The sequence below is a fragment of the Geotrypetes seraphini genome, chromosome 8, assembly GCF_902459505.1.
Source record: "Geotrypetes seraphini chromosome 8, aGeoSer1.1, whole genome shotgun sequence".
Lineage (NCBI taxonomy): Eukaryota > Metazoa > Chordata > Amphibia > Gymnophiona > Dermophiidae > Geotrypetes > Geotrypetes seraphini.
Window position 1 is genome coordinate 55219861 of NC_047091.1, and position 18852 is coordinate 55238712.

General features: G+C 46.1%; 1 protein-coding gene across 1 annotated transcript in view; it reads right to left on the bottom strand.

Moving 5' to 3' along the window:
* The window catches only part of LOC117364878 (cytochrome P450 2F2-like), a 142022-nt gene that overhangs the window by 30230 nt on the left and 92940 nt on the right, over positions 1–18852 (bottom strand). The window contains exon 6 of the mRNA XM_033954603.1: positions 8993–9169. Within this exon, the coding sequence (XP_033810494.1) occupies positions 8993–9169 (177 nt within the window). The remainder of the gene's footprint in view (positions 1–8992; positions 9170–18852) is intronic.

The window sequence follows — 18852 nt, forward strand, 5'->3', positions numbered from 1 at the left end:
CTGCCTCCAAGCTCTGCTGTCTCTCCTGCCGCTGCCTGAGCTCGTTAGCCCTAGCTCCGTCCCGGCTTTCCCTGCTCCTGCTGCTCCCCTACTGAGATTCCATACTCTGTTTTTATGTTGGTTAAAGCCCCACCCCTCTCTCCTCAGAGCAGCTGTGTTAGGCAGGAAATCCCTAGGGACATAACTCAGGTTTCTCCTAGGCTGGTAATGAGTATACCTTCCAGCCCTAGGACTACACTTCTCAATAAGAGTCCTCCCAGGCTTTCTAGGGTACCTGTCCTGAGATGGCGCTCTCTGCTGAATGTACCTATGTTCCTGCCTCTCTTGCTTTACCTCACTGTCTGAGGAGTAGTCAGCCAAAACCAAACTTTTACTTTTAACCTGGTCAGCCCTTCTGACCAGGGACCGTGTTCTGCTTTTATCCCTTACAGGGACAAAGCTGGCCACAGGTTTGTCACACTCCCTAATCTGTACTGTTCCCTTGGGTTTCTGCAGCCCAAATGCATGAGATTGCATTTTTTAGCATTAAATTTTAGCTGCCAAATTTCAGACCATTCTTCAAGCTTCGCCAGGTCTTTCTTCATGTTATTCACACCATCTAGCATGTCTACTCTATTTCAGATTTTGGTATCATCCGCAAAGAGGCAAATCTTACTCGATAGCCCTTCAGCAATGTTGTTTATAAATTTTTTTTTAATAAACAGGCTCAAGAACAGAACTTTGAAGCAGTGGCGTACCTAGCATATGTGGGACCTGGGGTCCATCGTTTTCTGACAGCCCCCTATCTGTATGAAAAACATGATTTTTAGTAACAATCCAAATGTCACACAAGAGTATACCTAGGAAAAGGCAGCATCTTACATACTGCAGTGAGCAGTACATCAATACACCCATTGTAAAACTAAACAAGCCAGACTAGTGCAGATCAATCCTGCAGTTAATCCTAATAGAAAACCATGTCCTTCGAACGCACAGAACACAGAAAACACCTTCGCCTAGTATGGAATATGTAATCATAAACCAACCCCTCCTCCTTTTACAAAACTGTAGTGTGGATTTTAGCCATGGTGGTAGAATTCTGAGCATCAGAGCTGCTACCATCACGGCTGGCACTAAAAAACGCTCCACAGTTTTGTAAAAGGGGGGATAAAATAGAAATACATAGACAAAGGTTAAATTGAACCAGCAAGAAGCTGGACTCTGCATACAATGCAACACCACAGAAACAGTGACACATATCTCCTAAAGCAATAAATAAATAAATAGAAAATTTTTGTTCTACTTTTGTCTTCTCTAGTTTCTGCTTTTCTCATCTTCTTGTTACTCTCTTCCTTCCAACCACTGTCTGCCATCTCTCTGCCCCTATATGGCATCTTCTCTCCTACCATGCCCCTTCCAGAAATTGTATGCCTCCCCCTTCCATCTCTCCTTTCACCCCCATTGGTCTGGCATCTCTCTCCTCTCCTTCCCTCTCCCACACCTCTCCTCTGCTATCCCTTTCCCTTTCCCTCATTTTCCTTTTCAAATTATTTTCTGAATGCGTCTAGATTACATTCTTACTACCCTCTCATCAATTTCCTTTTTTACTGTCTACCTACAGCTCGCCACCTCTTTCCCTCACCCCCTCCAGTATTTCCGTAACTCATTCCTTCTCCCCTCATCATGTGCCCTCCTTTTATTTATCTCCTCCTCCCATCATGTGCCCTTTTTCTCTATCCCTTACATCTAGTACCTTCTCCTATCTCTGTCCACTTCCATCCAGCATCTGCTCCCCTGTTTCTCTCCTCCCATTTCCTTCCTGCATTTGCTCTCTTATCTCTCCCATCCATACTTCCATCTAGCATAGGCTCCCCCTCTACCCTCCCCACTACCATCCAATGTCTGCCCTTTCTCTCTCCATCCACCCCTCTTCAATTAGCATCTACCCCCTTTCTTTCCCTCCAATCCAATTCCATCCAGTATCCTTTCCCCTTATGCCTCTCTTCCCTTTTCCTGCACACCAATTCCATCAGTACCACCCTTCCCCCTTTCTCTCCCTCCACCACTCTTCCATAACAGAAGTCCTGCTCCCTTCATGCAGCAAGGTCCCGCGATGAGTACTTCTGCCAGCTCTGCTCCGGAAGAAGTACATTACGTCGGAGGGGGTGGACCCGGTAGATGTAGTCATCGCAACTCCCTGTGTCTGCCGGATCCACCCCCTCTGACATAACTTACTTCTTCCGGAGCAGAGCCAGCATAAGTGCTCATCGTGGGACCTTCTTGCATCTCAGCGCAGCTGCCGACTCTGCTCCAAAGCAAGTATATGGGAGGGGGTGCACCGGCAGCTGCGCTAAGGTGCAGGTCTTTCTCAACAGTAGAGCAAGACATTCCGGACCCGGACCGCTATGCACCCCTCTAGGGCGCGCACCTGGAGTGGACAGCCCCCCGCCCCCCCTTGGTACGCCACTGCCTTGAAGCACACCACTGGTAACATCCCTTTCCTCAGAGCAATCTTCATTGATCACTACCCTCTGTCGCCTTCCACTCAACCAGTTCTTGACTCAGCCTGTCACTTTGGGACCCATCCTGAGGGCACTCAATTTATTTATTAGACGTCTGTGTGAAACACTGTCAAAGGCTTTGCTAAAATCTAAATACCGAGAAAAAGAGAGAGAGTCGATGGTTCAGGAACCGGTATACCCGGAGGATACTGTGCAGGAAGATAGAGGTGAAGACTCACCGGATCACAGACAAGACAGATCAAAAGGGACACAAGAGGGAAGGAAATGCAAGAAAGGAACAGGCTACAAACTCAAGTGTATATACATGAACGCAAGGAGCCTAAGGAATAAGATGGGTGAATTAGAAGCTATGGCACAAAAAGGTAAAGTGGACATCTTCGGCATTATGGAAACATGGTGGACTTAGGAAAATGTCTGGGACATTGTGCTACTGGGATATAAACTATACCACAGAGACAGAGTGGCTCAAAAAGTTGGGGGCATTGCCATATACATCAAAGAGGGAATTTAATCTACTGGAGAGAACACACCACAACAGACGGATAAATTAGAGTCTCTAAGGGTCAAAATTCAGGGAACAAATGGACTGGAAATGAAGATCGGCATCTACTACCTACCCCCAGGGCAGTCCAAAGAAATTGATGGAGAAATGATGGACGGGATTAAATGCAACTGCAAGGGAGGCAACGCAGTTATCATGGGTGACTTCAACTATCCAGGGATAGACTGGAATCTAGGCACTTCCATCTGCGCTAGGGAGACCAAGTTCCTGGATGCTGTAGGCAATTGCTTCCTGGAACAACTTGTCAAGGAAAATACAAGAGGAAATGCAATTCTGGACAAGGTGTTTAACAAAGTTCCGCATGAACGACTACTTCAGAAAATTGTGAGCCATGGAATCAAGGGTGAAATACTCATGTGGATTAAAAACTGGCTGGAGCATAGGAAACAGAGAGTGGGGGTAAATGGACAATACTCGGACTGGAAGAGCATCACCAGTGGTGTGCCGCAGGGCTCGATGCTTGGACCCGTGCTCTTCAACATCTTTATAAACGATCTGGACATTGGTACGACGAGTAAGGTGATTAAATTTGCGGACGATTCGAAGTTATTCAGAGTAGTGAAGACACAGGGGGATTGCGAAGATCTGCAATGTGATATAATCAAGCTCAAGAAATAGGCATCGACATGACACATGAGGTTCAACGTGGACAAGTATAAAGTGAAGCATGTCGGTAACAAAAATTTCATGCACGAATACAGGATGTCTGTGGCGGTACTTGGAGAGACCTCCCAGGAAAGAGACTTGGTAAGGGAATTTTTAAAGTACCTTCTTACTTCTCATTTATAATCTTAATGTATATTTTCTTCAAACCGCTTAGAACCTAACGGATGTAGCGGTATATAAGAAATAAATTACATTACATTACATTACATTACTTGGGAGTTCTTATCGACAAATCGATGAAGCCATCTGTGCAATGCGCAGCGGCAGCGGCAAAAAGGGCGCAGAGAATGCTAGGAATGATTAAGAAGGGGATCACAAACAGATCGGAGAAGGTTATCATGCCGCTGTACCTAGCCATAGTGCGCCCTCACCTGGAGTACAGCGTCCAATACTGGTCGCCATACTTGAAGAAGGACATGGTACTACTCAAAAGAGTGCAGAGAAGAGCGACTAAAATGGTTAAGGGGCTGGAGGAGTTGCCGTACAGTGAGAGATTGGAGAAATTGGGCCTCTTCTCCCTTGAAAAGAGGAGACTGAGAGGGGACATGATCGAAACATTCAAAATACTGAAGGGAATAGACTTAGCAGATAAAGACAGATTATTCACCCTCTCCAAGGTATAGAAACATAGAAGATGACGGCAGATAAGGGCCATAGCCCATCAGGTCTGCCCACTCTACTGACCCACCCCCAAGTCTACTATCCTAGGGATCCCACTCCTGGTGACAAGTTCCCTTGGCTTAACCCTCTACGGGATCCCACATGGGCATTCCATTTGCTCTTAAATTCTTGCACGCTGTTTGCCTCGATCACCTGCACCGGGAGCTCGTTCCAAGGATCAACCACTCTCTCGGTGAAGAAATATTTCCTGGTGTCGCCAAGAAATTTCCCGCCCCTGAGTTTGAGCAGATGCCCTCTTGTGGCTGAGAGTCCTTTGAGAAAGAGAATCTCTTCTTCCATCTCGATACGGCCGGTAATATACTTAAACGTCTCGATCATGTCTCCTCTCTCCCTACGTTCCTCGAGTGAGTACAGCCGCAAATTTTTCAGTTTTTCCTTGTACGATAGATCCTTGAGCCCCGAGACCATCCTGATGGCCATCCGTTGCACCGACTCTACTCTCAGCACATCTTTTCGGTAGTGTGGCCTCCAGAATTGCACACAGTATTCCAAATGAGGTCTCATCATGGTTCTGTATAATGGCATTATGATTTCAGGCTTTCAGCTGACGAAACTCCTGCGGATGCAACCTAACAACTGTCTTGCCTTAGATGAAGCCTTCGCCACATGATCAGCAGTTTTCATGTCTGTGCTGATGATCACTCCCAAGTCTCGTTCTGTTGAAATTCTAGCTAAGGTCTCACCATTCAAGGTTTCTGCTGCCGAGGTGCATGATCTTGCATTTCTTAGCGTTGAAGCCCAGCTGCCTGGTTGATGACCAAAGCTCCAACAAATGTAGGGCCTGTGTCATACTATCGGGTGAATTGCCGTTTCTCACTATATTGCATAGTTTGGCATCATCAGCAAATAACGTTATCTTACTTTGAAGCCCCTGAGTTAGGTCCCCTATGAATATGTTGAAAAGGAGCGGGCCCAAGACTGAGCCCTGCGGTACTCCACTGGTCACCTCCGATGTTTTAGAGAGGGTACCGTTAACTACCACCCTCTGAAGTCTGCCACTCAGCCAGTCATTGACCCATGTAGTTAGTGTTTCTCCCAGTCCCATTGATTTCATCTTGCTCAACAGCCTGCGATGCAGGACACTATTGAAAGCTTTGCTGAAGTCTAGGTATACAACGTCCACGGATTCTCCCAAGTCTAGCTGTTTTGTTACCCAGTCAAAGAAGCTGATGAAATTGGATTGGCAGGACCTACCCTTGGTGAATCCGTGTTGACTGGGATCCCGTAGATTCTCCTCATCCAAGATTGCGTCTAATTTACGTTTGATTAGTGTTTCCATGAGTTTGCATACTATTGATGTGAGACTCACCAGTCTGTAGTTTGCAGCCTCTGCCCTGCAACCCTTTTTGTGCAGTGGAACGACTTTAGTTGTTTTCCAGTCTATGGGGACTCTCCCCAAACTTAGGGAGAGTTTGAAGAGTCCTGATAGCGGTTCTGCCAGGACATCTCGCAGCTCACTGAGCACCTTGGGGTGTAGATTGTCCGGTCCCATGGCTTTGTTCACCTTGAGTCTTGCCAGTTCTTAGTAGACGTTGCAGGTGTGAACTCGAAATTCTGAAACGGGTCTTCCACACTGGGCCTTGCCTGCAACTGCGGACCGTGCCCCGGTGCCTCGCAGGTGAAGACCGAGCAGAAGTATTCATTCAGTAGTTCTGCTTTATCGGAATCTGATTCTGTGCAGTTCCCATCTGGTTTTCTAAGGCGTACTATCCCGTCTGTGTTCTTTTTCCTATCACTAATATACCTGAAGAAGGATTTGTCCCCTTTCTTCATGTTCTTTGCCAGAGTCTCTTCCACTCAAAGTTTGGCCTCCCTGACTTCGAGTGGAGAACGAGTGGAGAACGAGAGGGCACTCTCTAAAGTTGAAAGGGGATAGATTCCGTACAAACGTAAGGAAGTTCTTCTTCACCCAGAGAGTGGTATAAAACCCTCCAGGGATTCAAGACAAAGTTGGACAAGTTCCTGCTAAACTGGAACGTACGCAAGTGAGGCTGGACTCATTTAGAGCACTGGTCTTTGACCTGGGGGCCGCTGCGTGAGCGGACTGCAGGGCACGATGGACCACTGGTCTGACCCAGCAGCGGCAATTCTTATGTTCTTACACCATATCTAGCACACATCCTCTATCCAATTCTCTGGTCACCCAGTCAAAGATATTGATCAGATTTGTCTGACAAGACCTATCTTTAGTGAATCCATGTTGCCTCTGGTCCTGTAATCCACAGGATTCCAGAAACTTGACCATTCTCTGTTTTAAAAGTGCTTCCATTAATTTGCTTACCACAGAAGTCAGACTTACCGGCCTGTAATTCCCTACTTCTTCCTTACTTCCACTTTTGTAGAGAGGGACCACATCCACCCTTCGCCAGTCCTCCGGTACCACTCCTGACTCTAGAGATTCATTGAAAAGGTCAGTCAGTGGAGGTACCAGAACTTCCCTAAGTTCCTTCAGCATCCTAGAATGTACACCATCCGGCCCTATCGCTTTGTCTATTTTAGCTAGCTCCACATGAATACAACCCTCTGAAAATCAATCAGGGCCTATTACTCCTCCATCTCTATTTATGTTTATCTTCTACGGGCCTGCTCCCCTTGCTTCAGCCGTGAACAAAGAACAGAAATATCTGTTAAGCAATTTGTCCTTTTCTTTATCAGCTTCTACATATTCCTCCCCTTCACCTTTGAGTCTCACAATGCCACTTTTGCACTTCTTCCTATTACTAATATATCTAAAAAATGTCTTGTCTCCCCATCCGGGAACCGACGAGAGGGGGTGCTATTTTAGATCTGGTCCTTAGTGGAATGCAAGACTTAGTATGGGAGTTAACTGTGTTGGGTACGCTGGGAAACGGTGATCATAACGTGATCATAATTTGAGCTGATACCGGGGGCAACGTCGCAAAAGAAATCTAATGTAGGGGCATTTAATTTCCAAAGTACAACTATGATAAAATGAGAAAAATGGTTAAAAAGAAGCTAAAAAGATCGGTTGCGAAGGTTAAGACTGTAAACCAGGCGTGGATGTTATTTAAAAATATCATTGTGGAGGCCCAGACCAGATATATTCAACTTGGAAAAGAGATGGCTGAGATTATTGAAATCTACAAAATCTTGAGTGGAGTAGAACACCTGTTCAGGGTACAAGTGGATCGATTTTTAACTCCGTCAAAAATTACAAAGACTAGGGGACACTCCCTATAATCCTTCTAAAACCCTAAGATCAACAGCTAATAACCTTTTTTCTATACCGTCACTAAAGTTTATATATACAATGAGGTCCACTATCTTCTCTGTCACTGCCCCCTCTCTTTGGAGAAGTATTCCAAATTATTTACGAGAGGAATCAATTCTTAATAACTTTAAGATGAAGCTAAAGACATTTCTCTTCCTTGATGCCTTTCAAACCTAACTGTCCTTTTAAGGACAATCGAGTGCAAATATTATAGAGTTTAACGTTATTTATAGTAGCCCCTCCTATTATTTTTTCCTTAATTGTTCTCTTTTACTTTGACTATTGTAGTTCTTGCCTTTTACCTTTTGTTCTTGTTTGTCTTTATTTTTTAATAGTTTTTAAAAGTTATTAATAGTTAAAGTTTACATTAGCTTAAATTTGTATTTTAGTTAAAGTTTGTTTTATGTTTTTGCAAATTTGTACACCGTCTAGAAGGCTGAGTGGGCAGTATAAGAAATTTTAAATAAACTTGAAACTTTCTGTGATCTTTCGTAGTTTATGAAAGTTAACTTCTTATTCCTTACCTTCTCAGCTACTACTTTTAAGAACCAAAGTGGTCTTCTTTTCCTCTTACTTTTACTTACTTGCCTCACAAAAAGGTTTGTCGCACTTACAATCGCTCCTTTCAGTTTTGCCCACCGCATTTCCACCCCTTCCAGACGTTCCTATCCACACAATAATTCCTTGACATAAACCCCCATCTGAACAAAGTTAGTTTTTTGAAAGTCTAGAACTTTTGCTTTTGAATGAGCTCTCTATATACCTATCTTAATATTAAACTGTACCATTCAGTGATCACTGGATGCCAGATGATCACCCACTGTAACATCAGAAATACTTTCCCCGTTTGTAAGCACTAAGTCCAGTATGACCCCATCCCGTGTGGGTTCCATTACCAACTGCTGGAACAGTTCTTGTAAAGAATCCAGAATCTCCCTACTTCTAGAAGACCCTGCAATAGGGATACCCCAATCAACAGGCTTTATCCTTTTTGGATTAATGTAACACATAACTTTATGATCAAGTTCAGCTGTGTGTCCATAGGTCCACCCCCTGCCTTCGTTCATATTATCATAGACCTGTTCTTTTATATATAATAATAATAATAATTTTATTCTTATATACCGACATACCGAAAAAGCTAAGAAGCTGATGATGTCTGTGTGTGTCTGCTTAACATCTACTTGGTTAACAAAGAATAGTGGTAATTTCTGAATGAAGGCATTTGGAGCCATTTCTCACTACTTACATAAGTGTGAAGACTTAGGAGGAAATGACTGGGAGAAAAATAAATAATTCCCCATCTCTGAGCAGCAGTTATGGTAAGTATCACAGTCCTATAAATTTTACCTTCTCCATTTTCATGAGGAAAACATCAATGTAGTCTCGAGGATTGTCAGGATCCAGGGTTTCCTGATGAGCCTTGATTAAATCCTCTAAGATATGTCTCAGAATTAAATGATTTGCCATTATCTTTCTGTGTGGTCCTGGAAGATAGTCCATGATTTCTGGGTAGATGTTGTACAGCTGGAAAGAACAGAGTAGAAGAGTGATATATTTGTACAAAAGATCAGAATTAAAGAGATTCTTAATTTTGGCTTTGTTCTATTTCTCATTTCATCCTATGAATGCATTCTTTGAGAGATGAAACAATAGTTAGTCTTAGCATTAAATTAAATTTAACTTGGTCACTATTTATAAGCCTCTTAACCAAATAAAGCTCAATCACTTAGGGCTAGATGCACTACAGATTGCGAATCGATCACTGTTGGCCAATTCTCTGGCTAATTCTCCAACAGCAATTGATGCACTATCACATTTGCATGCAAACAATTTGCACGGAGGTGCAAATCATTTGCATGCAAACGTGACCGATCAATCGCTCAGTGAGCGATTGACACATGCATAGAGCCCTAACAGCAGTAGCAGGAGAAACAGCCTCCTATCTCTGCTGTCAGGGCACCGTGACCCCCACCACCCCCCGGCAGCAAAAATGGCAGGAGGGATACCTAGTTTCTCCTGCCAAATCAACTCCCCCCTCCATGGTAGTGATGTGGCAGGAGGGATGCCCATTCCTTCCTGCCACCGATGGTCCCCCGCTATCCCTACAACCCCCCAAAAGTGGCAGGAGGGATACTCACTCCTTCCTGCCACCGAAGGTCCTCCGCCATCCCCTGCCACCCCAAAAAAATGGCAAGAGGGATGCCCACTCCCTCCTGCCATCGGAAGCTCACCCCACCCCAAACCTCCGACGTACCTTGTGTAAATGTTGAAAGCAGGAAGCCAGCAAAGAGGCCCCTGCTTTGGCCGCTGGTTCCAAATGATGCACATTCCCCTCCCTGGTGCATCATGTGATGAATGGGGAGGGGCCAAAGGCCATGATTGGTTCAGTCACCTAATGCCCCTCCGAAGGGTTGGGGCCTTAGGCGTCTGAGTCAATCAGGCCTTAGTCACCTCCCTCTGTATCCAGGCCCAGATTGGTCAATCCTGGATATAGAGGGAGTTGCATAAGACCTGATTGACTCAGATGCCTAAGCTCAACCTCTTGGAAAGTGCTTTAGGGGACTGAGCCAATCAGGACCTTTAGCCCCTCCCTGTGCATCACATGATACACTTGGGAGAGGAAGGTGCATAATTTGGAACCAGCAGCCAAAGCAGGAGACTCTGTGCTGGCTTCCTGTTTCCAACATTTATAAAAGGTACATTAAAGCAGAGGTTCAGGGGAAGGTTTTGGGATGGTGTGGGGTGGGGGCATCTGGTGGCAAGAGGGAGTGGGCATCCCCATTTTTGGGAGACTGGCGGGGGATCGCTGGTGGCAGGAGGGAGTGGGCATCCTTCCTGCCATATTTTTGAGGTAGTGGGGGATGGCGGGAACCTCTGGTGGCAGGAGGGAGTAGGCATCCATCCTGCCATTTTTGGGGGATGGCTGGGGCTCCTGGTGGCAGGAGGGAGTGGGAAACCCTCCTGCCATTGTTTTGGGTTCAGGGGGGACAGTGGATTGGGGGGGGCCACATTTGTTGGGCGTCTTTGGGGAGGGCTGGCGGCGGCAGTCGAGGAAATTTTTTAAATTTTTTTATGGGACAGATATTTTGTGTGTATAACACACGCAAAATATCTGTGCCATTGGATAAAAAAGAAAACCCCCCCCCCACACCAGACAGACCTGTTGGTAAAGCACAGTTACTTATTGTAACACGTGTTATCCAGGGACAGCAGGCAGATATTCTCACATTTGGGTGATATCAATTACGGAGCCCCAGTGCGGACAGCTTCACAAGCAGACTTTCTTCAAGAACTTTTGGAAAGTTTGTGACTGCCACACTGCGCATGCGCGAGCGCCTTCCTGCCCGATGTAGAGTGCCTTTCTCCTCAGTTCAGATAGCTAGCTAAGAAGCCAACCAGGGGAGGTGGGTTGGTTGTGAGTATATCTGCCTGATGTCCCTGGATAACACTTGTTACGGTACATAACTGCTTTATCCCAGGACAAGCAGGCAGCATATTCTCACATATGGGTGACCGCCAAGCTAACCAGAATGGGATGGTAGGAGTGTTGGCAATTCAGGAGAATAAATTTTGTAAAACTGTCTGGCCAAAATGGCCATCCCATCTGGAAAAAGCATCCAGACAATAATGAGAGGTGAATGTATGAACCGAGGACCAAGTGGCAGCTTTGCAGATTTCCTCAATAGGAGTAGATCTATGGAAAGCTACAGATGCCGCCACGGCTCTAACTTTAAGGACTGTGACTCGACCCTCTAGATGCAGTCCAGTCTGAGAGTAGCAGAAAGATATGCAAGCAGCCAACCAGTTGGAGATTGTTCTCTTGGAAACTGGATGTCCCAATTTGTTTGGATCGAAGGAGACAAAAAGTTGAGGAGAAGATCTTTGTGGCTTAGTCTTTTATAAGTAGAAAGCCAAAGCACGCATAGTATGAAGAGATGTTTCTCCAGGGTGAGAATGAGGCTTTGGAAAAAACAGTGGAAGTACAATGGATTGATTGAGATGAAATTCTGAAACCACTTTTGGTAAGAATTTTGGATGAGTATGGAGGACCACCTTGTCGTGATGGAATACTGTGAAAGGTGGGTCTGCTACTAAAGCTTGTAGCTCACTGACTCTGCAAGCAGACATGACAGCAGTGAGGAAGACCACTTTCCAAGTGAGATATTTGAGATGAGCTGAAGACATTGGTTCAAATGGAGGCTTCATCAACTTAGCAAGAACAACATTAAGATCCCAAACCACTGGAGGTGGTTTGATACTGAAAAGTCCTTTCATAAATCTAGAAACCACAAGATGAGTAGAGACAAATTTCTCTTCTAGAGGCTGATGAAAAGCAGCAATTGCATTGAGATGGACTCTAATGGATGATGATTTGAGGCCTGACTGAGATAAATGAAACAGGTAATCCAGAAGTGAAGACAAGGAGGTAGACTGAGGCTCCTTATGATGAAGAGCACACCAAGTAGAAAACCTAGACCATTTCTAGTTGTAACATTATCTAGTGGTAGGTTTCCTGGAAGCTTCTAAAATGTCTTTGACAGATTGAGATAACTGTAGATCAGGAGTTACATTGAAAGGAACCAAGCTGTCAGGTGCAGATACTACAGCTTGGGATGAAGTAGAGAACCCTGACTCTGTGTAAACAGAGACGGAAAAACTGGTAGAAATAGTGGTTCCCTGCTGCTGAGTTGAAGTAGAAGGGAGAACCAAGGTTGTCTGGGCCACCGAGGAGCTATGAGAATCATGGTGGCATGTTCATGTTTGAGTTTGACGAGTGTCTTGAGAATGAGAGGGAATGGAGGAAAGGCATACAGGAATTTGCTCGTGCATTCCAGAAGAAAAGCATCTGCCTCCAGGTGTTGAGGAGAGTAGATCCTGGAGCAAAACTGAGGCAGTTTGTTGTTGTGGGGAGATGCAAAGACATCTATTTGAGGAGTTCCCCACTGAGAAAAAATGTGATGGAGAGGCGATGAATTGAGTGTCCATTCGTGAGGCTGTAGAAGATGACTCAATTTGTCCGCCAGATAGTTTTTCTCTCCTTGAATGTAGATTGCTTTTAGGAAGACATTGTGAAGAATTGCCCAATTCTAAACCTTTTAAACTTCCTGGCAAAGAGGGAGGGATCCTGTTCCTCCCTGCTTGTTGACATAGTACATGGTAACTTGATTGTCTGTACGAATGAGGACTACTTGATCGTGAAGAAGATGTTGAAAAGTTTTGAGAGCATTGAAAATCGCTCTGAGTTCCAACAGATTTATGTGGCTCCGACGATCTGTGCTGGACCAATGCCCTTGAGTAGGGAGACTATCGAGATGAGCCCCCCCCAAGCGTAGGTCGAGGAATTTGTCATGAGGACCTTCTGATGAGGGGGCGTTTGAAACAGTAAACCTCTGGAGAGATTGGAAGAGAGCATCCACCATTGGAGAGACTGTCTCAATGAAGAAGTCTCTGTAATGTGCTGAGAGAGTGGGTTGAAAGCCTGCGCCCACTGAGATGCCAGGGTCAACTGAGAAATTCTCAGGTGAAGTCTGGCAAAAGGAGTCACGTGAACTGTAGAGGCCATGTGACCTAGTAGAACCATCATGTGTCTCACTTAGATTGAAGTGGGGGATGACACTTTGAGGCAAAGTTGAATAAGAGCATCCTGACGTTGTTGAGGAAGGAATGCTCTGAGTTGCACAGTGTCTAGTACAGCTCCGATGAACTGTAGAGTAGAGAATGACACGGTGGCGGTTTACCCGCGGCTACCGCGTTTAGCCGGGGGTAACCCGCCAAAAACGAGGAATGAAAATTAGCAGCCTCTGCAGGGACGGGGACAAGGTCATCACCGCCCCGTGGAGCGGTGAATGGTTTTGTCACCGCAGTGAGGCATAAAGGATCGTGCGGTCCCCGTAGCCCCCACCCGCACGCCGGCTCGATCATTTAACCAGCTTCCTCTCTCCACCTCACCTTAGTTTGCTGGCTTTCTTTTTTGGCAACCGGCATGCTTTCAAAGAGCCGCTCACGCGCGACTGCTCAAAGTTCAATCTTCTGCTCTGCTGCAACTTCCTGTTTCCGGTTGGGTCAGAGCAGAAGATTGAATACTGAGCAGCCGCGCGTGCGCGGCTCTTTGAAAGCGTGCCGGTCGCCGAAAAAGAAAACCGGCAAACTAAGGAGAGCTGGAGAGCAGTAGCGTACCAAGGGGGGGGGGCGGGAGGGACGAAAAAGGTAATGGCGCCAGGCTTTGGAGCACCGAGGCAGACCGCTTCTCCCCCCTCCCAGCCAAACCCCCGCTGACCCTCCTATCTCTCCCCCCCCAAGTGAACCTTTCCGACCCTCCCAGCGAAAGCAGCAAACCTCCCTCCAGTAGCGTCGGCTTTCTCCTCCCTTTGCCGCATTACTGATGACGTCATCAGTAACGCGGCAGAGGGAGGAGAAAGCCGTGAAGGAGGTTTGCTGCTCTCGCTGGGAGGGTCGGAAAGGTTCACGGGGGGGAGAGATAGGAGGGTCAGCGGGGGTTCGGCTGGGAGGGGGGAGAAGCGGTCTGCCTCGGTGCTCCATTACCTTCTTCGGGCAGCAACAGTGTTTACAATTTGCTCCTGTTGCCGGCTTCAGGCCTTGTTCTCTGCCGGGTCCTGCCTACTTCCTGTTTTCATGAAGACAGGACCCGACAGAGAGGAAGGCCTGAAGCGGGCAACAACAGTTAATTGTGAATGCTGCTGCTGCCTGATGAAGTTCAGGACATCAGGACATCGGGGAAGGAGCAGGGAGAAATCGGCTGCTGGCTTGGGGGTGAGGGTAGGGAAAGAATCGTGGAAGTGGAGAAATTGGCATGATGGCTTTGTGGGGGCTAGGGGGAGAGAGAGAGAAAGGCAGAAAGAAAGAGGAGGGCCAGGGGGAGAGAGAAATAAAGAGAGAGGTCAGGGGGAGAGAGAAAGAAAGGCAGAAAGAAAGAGGGGGGCCAGAGGGAGAGGGAAAGAAAGGCAGAAATAAAGAGGGGGTCAAGGGGGAGAGAAAGAAAGGCAGAAAGAAAGAGGAGGGCCAGGGGGAGAGAGAAATAAAGAGGGAGGCCAGGGGAGAGAGAAAGAAAGGCAGAAATAAAGAGGGGGGCCAGGGGGAGAGAGAAAAAAAGGCAGAAATAAAGAGGGGACCCAGGGGGAGAGAGAAAGAAAGAGGGGGGGGGGACAGGAGAAGAAAGAAGAAGGACCAGAAGAAGGAACAGAGACTCATGAAATCACCAGACAAAAAGGTAGGAAAAATGATTTTATTTTCAACTTAGTGATCAAAATGTGTCCGTTTTGAGAATTTATATCTGCTGTCTATATTTTGCACTATGGCCCCCTTTTACTAAAACGCAATAGCGGTTTTTAGCGCAGGGAGCCTATGAGCGTTGAGAGCAGCGTGGGGCATTCAGCGCAGCTCCCTGCGCTAAAAACCACTATCGCAGTTTAGTAAAAAGAGAGAGGGAATATTTGTCTATTTTTGTATAGTTGTTACTGAAGTGACATTGCATAAAGTCATCTGCCTTGACCTCTTTGAAAACCCGCAGAATATAAATGATAATTAACATTTTCTCTGCATACAGCGTGCTTTGTGTTTTTAAAATTTTATTGTTGGTAGATCATTTTGACTTGGCCACAAAGGTAAGGGGGAGGGAGGGAGGGAGGGGAGCTGCTGAAAGACATGTAGTAATCCTTGCAGGCTTGACTGTGCAGGGAATTATTTTTGTAAAATCATGTTTTGTTATGTGACTAGCATTATCTAGACTTTAATTTCTATGAATGAATAGAATGAAAATGATATAAAATTACTTGTTTGCGGGGACCACGTGTTCCGGCTCACACAAGGAAGGAGGGGTGAAAGGGAAAAAGTTTCTCTTCCTTGGAAATAGATTCTGAAGTGACCTCATCAAAGAAGACCAGCACCAAATGTACAAGAAATCCCTTAAACAATGTCAAAAGAGCCCAAAATAGAAAACTGCTACTGCCTTGAGACTCCATTATTGAAGGAATCAACTTGAAATCACAGAAGAGACAGGAAAAGGTTAAATGCATCATAGAATCCTCAGGTACAAAACACAAACCAAATTGTGAATGAAATCAGAGCAGACAGTAAGAATTATAAAATTGATGTCATTATCCATCTGGAAAAAAAGGCGTACTAGAAATAATGCCTCAGCAATACAATTTTCAGAAGTTCTATTTGCTCATGGTAAGGGAGAAGAGAGACTGCTAGTGATGGTGGGGGGACTGATAGAAGATATGAAAGAAGGGTGGTAGAAAGGAACAGATGGTAAAGGAGGGAGGGAAGGGTGGTGGTGGAAAGGAATAGAACAGACATTGAAAGAGGGTAGAGAGGAACAGACCCTGAAAGGAAATGTGGAAGGCAGAGTGGGGAGAAGACGCTGGAAGGGAAGAAGACAGATGCCAGACTATGGGGGAGCGGAGGGAAGAAGATGGGTGCTAAACGGGGACGGTGACGGGATGGTGAATGGGATGGCAGTGGTGGTGACTGGGCGGTGAAAGGGATGGCAGTGACGGTGATGGGGCGGTGAAGGGAACAGCGGTGACGGGGCGGTGCAGAGGATGGGGCGGTGAAGGGAACAGCGGTGACGGGGCGGTGCAGAGGATGGTGGGCCGGGGACGGTGCAGTGACGGGGACAGATTTTTTCCCCGTGTCATTCTCTACTGTAGAGTCTGAGAGGGCTGTAACTGTGATTTTGGAAAATTGATTTCGAACCCCAAATGATGGAGCAACCAAATAGTCCATTTGGTCAGTACAATAACCCCCTGAGATGTTGAATCTTTGATGAGCCAGTTATCCAAGTATGAGAAGAACTGGAGACCAAGGCTGCACAGAGCTGTTGCCACCAGGCACTTGGTGAAAACTCTGGGAGATGATACCAGGCCAAAAGGCAGCACTCTGTTCTGGAAAATGATGATTTCCCACCCGAAATCTGAGGAACTTGCAAGAAGCTGGATGAATGGGAATGTGAGTGTAAGCCTCTTTGAGATCCAGAGAGTATAACCATTTGTTGTGATCCAGAAGGGGATACAATGATGCTAGAGACAGCATCCAAAATTTTTCTCTGACAGGAAATTTGTTGAGAACTCTGAGATCCAGGATAGGTCGCAGATCCCCCGTCTTCTTTGGGACAAGGAAGTAACGGGAGTAAAACCCCGTGCTCTGCTGTTCCAGAGGAACTTCCTCGATGGCACGGAGACAGAACAGAGCTTGAGCTTCCTGAAGAAGAAGGATGGCCTGGAATGGATTGGAAAGATACTCTCTTGGGGGAAGATCTGGTGGAATCTGAAGGAAGTGAAGAGAGTAACCTTCCCTGATGATTGTGAGGACCCAGATGTAATGAGCTCCCATCTTTGATAAAAATGATGGAGACGACCTCTGATGGGAAAAAGAGAGGACAGAGGCAGAATGATTGAGGTTATGCTCTGTGTTAGTTGGTCAAAAAGACTGAGAAACCTTAGGTGCAGCAGGAGTCTGAGGTTTATGCTGCTGCCGTTGCTGCTGTTGTGGCTGCTGTTTCTTAGGAGGCGGCCTTGAATAAGGTGCTGCCCTCTGAGGATAATGCCTCTGGTAAGATGGAGGAGACCTGTAACCCTTAGCGGTGGAAGGCTTCAGCTTTGGCCTGATGATGGAGGCAAATGACTTCTCATGCTCAGATAAGCGCTTTGTAGCTGCCTCAATAGAGTCATCGAACAACTCATTGCCCTGGCATGGGATGTTGGCCAGTCGATCTTGTAGATTTGGTTCCATATCTAAGGTGCGGAGTCAGGCTAGTCGGTGCATCACCACCGAGAAAGCAGTGACCTGGAGGACATCTCAATCATATCATATGCAGCCTGGATCATATGCATGTGAAGTTGACCTAGAGTAGAATGCATATGCTGAAACTCTGTCAGGCGATGTTCTGGGAGGTACTTGAAAAAAGTATGCATGGCATTGACCCTGTATTTGAGATGTGATGTAAAGACAAAGTTGTAATTCATAGAATTTTGATAAAGCCGACAGCCAAACTTGTCCGTGGTCCTTCCCTCTTGGCCAGGTGGTTCTGTGGCATAGACCTTGGCTGGATTGGTTCTTTTCAATGAAGACTCAATGAGAAGAGATTGATGGGATAGTTGAGACATTTCAAATCCCTTACAGTGGATCATTTTATATCGAGATTCCAATTTTGCTGGCATCGCAGGAATGGAATATGGTATATCAAGATTTCTATTGAAAGTTTGAGTGAGAATGCCATTCATGGGCAATTTCAATGAATCCCTAGGAGGATTAGTTATACTCAGTTCTTCCAAATACTCCTTAGAGTATTTTGAGTCAGACTCCAAAGTGATGTTAAGATCTTTACTCATTTGGCATAGAAATTTGGTAAAGGACACCGAAGCAGAAGAGGGATGGCCCTGTTGAAGTGAAGGTGAACGAGAGCCCCTCGAAGTACGTCTCATGGTAGAGAAAGATGGTAAAGCCTCTCTGGAATATTGATACCTGAGATCTGAATCCAGAGGCAAAAAAGCCAAGGAAAGAGCACTTCTGGAGTGAGCCGGAGAAGCAGAACATTTCCATTTGGAAGAACTAGCTGGTGAAGAAAACCTCACAGGAGAAGGACTCGACTGATGAGAATGCTGTGGTTCTGCAGTAGATTTCCTCGACAAGGATGCTGGTTGCCTCAAGGATTCTCTATGCCTAGAGAAACAAGGTCTACCTCGAAAAGAGGACCTGAGCTTCGATGAATGCCTTGACAGATGGTGTGGAGATGAACTGTGCCTCAGAGAACAAGGTAGTGATCTCGAATCCAGCCTCGATGAGGAATGTCGAGGAGTCCTCGCCCTGTGCCTCGAAGAAGGCAATGTCTTATGCATAGAGGTAGAGCTGGAAGTTGGAGATCGAAGTCGAGACACTGATAAGGACTCAGCTCCTTGTGCAGATGTATCTCGAGGCACTCGCAAAGACTCAACTTCTTGCATAGAGTGCATAGATTGATCTCGAGGCACTCTTAAGGACTCAACTCCTTATATAGAGTGTGTTGTTTTTTTCTCAAGGCACTCTCAAGGACTCATATCCTTGTATTACTGCTGAGTGCTCAGGCTGGCCTGCAGGAAGCAGGGTTGAGGAAGGAATTAATTTGGCAAGCATGTTACCAAACTCCTGATGCAGAATAACTTCCAACATACTCTGCAAAGCTGGCACTGAGACCACTGGAGCTGGTA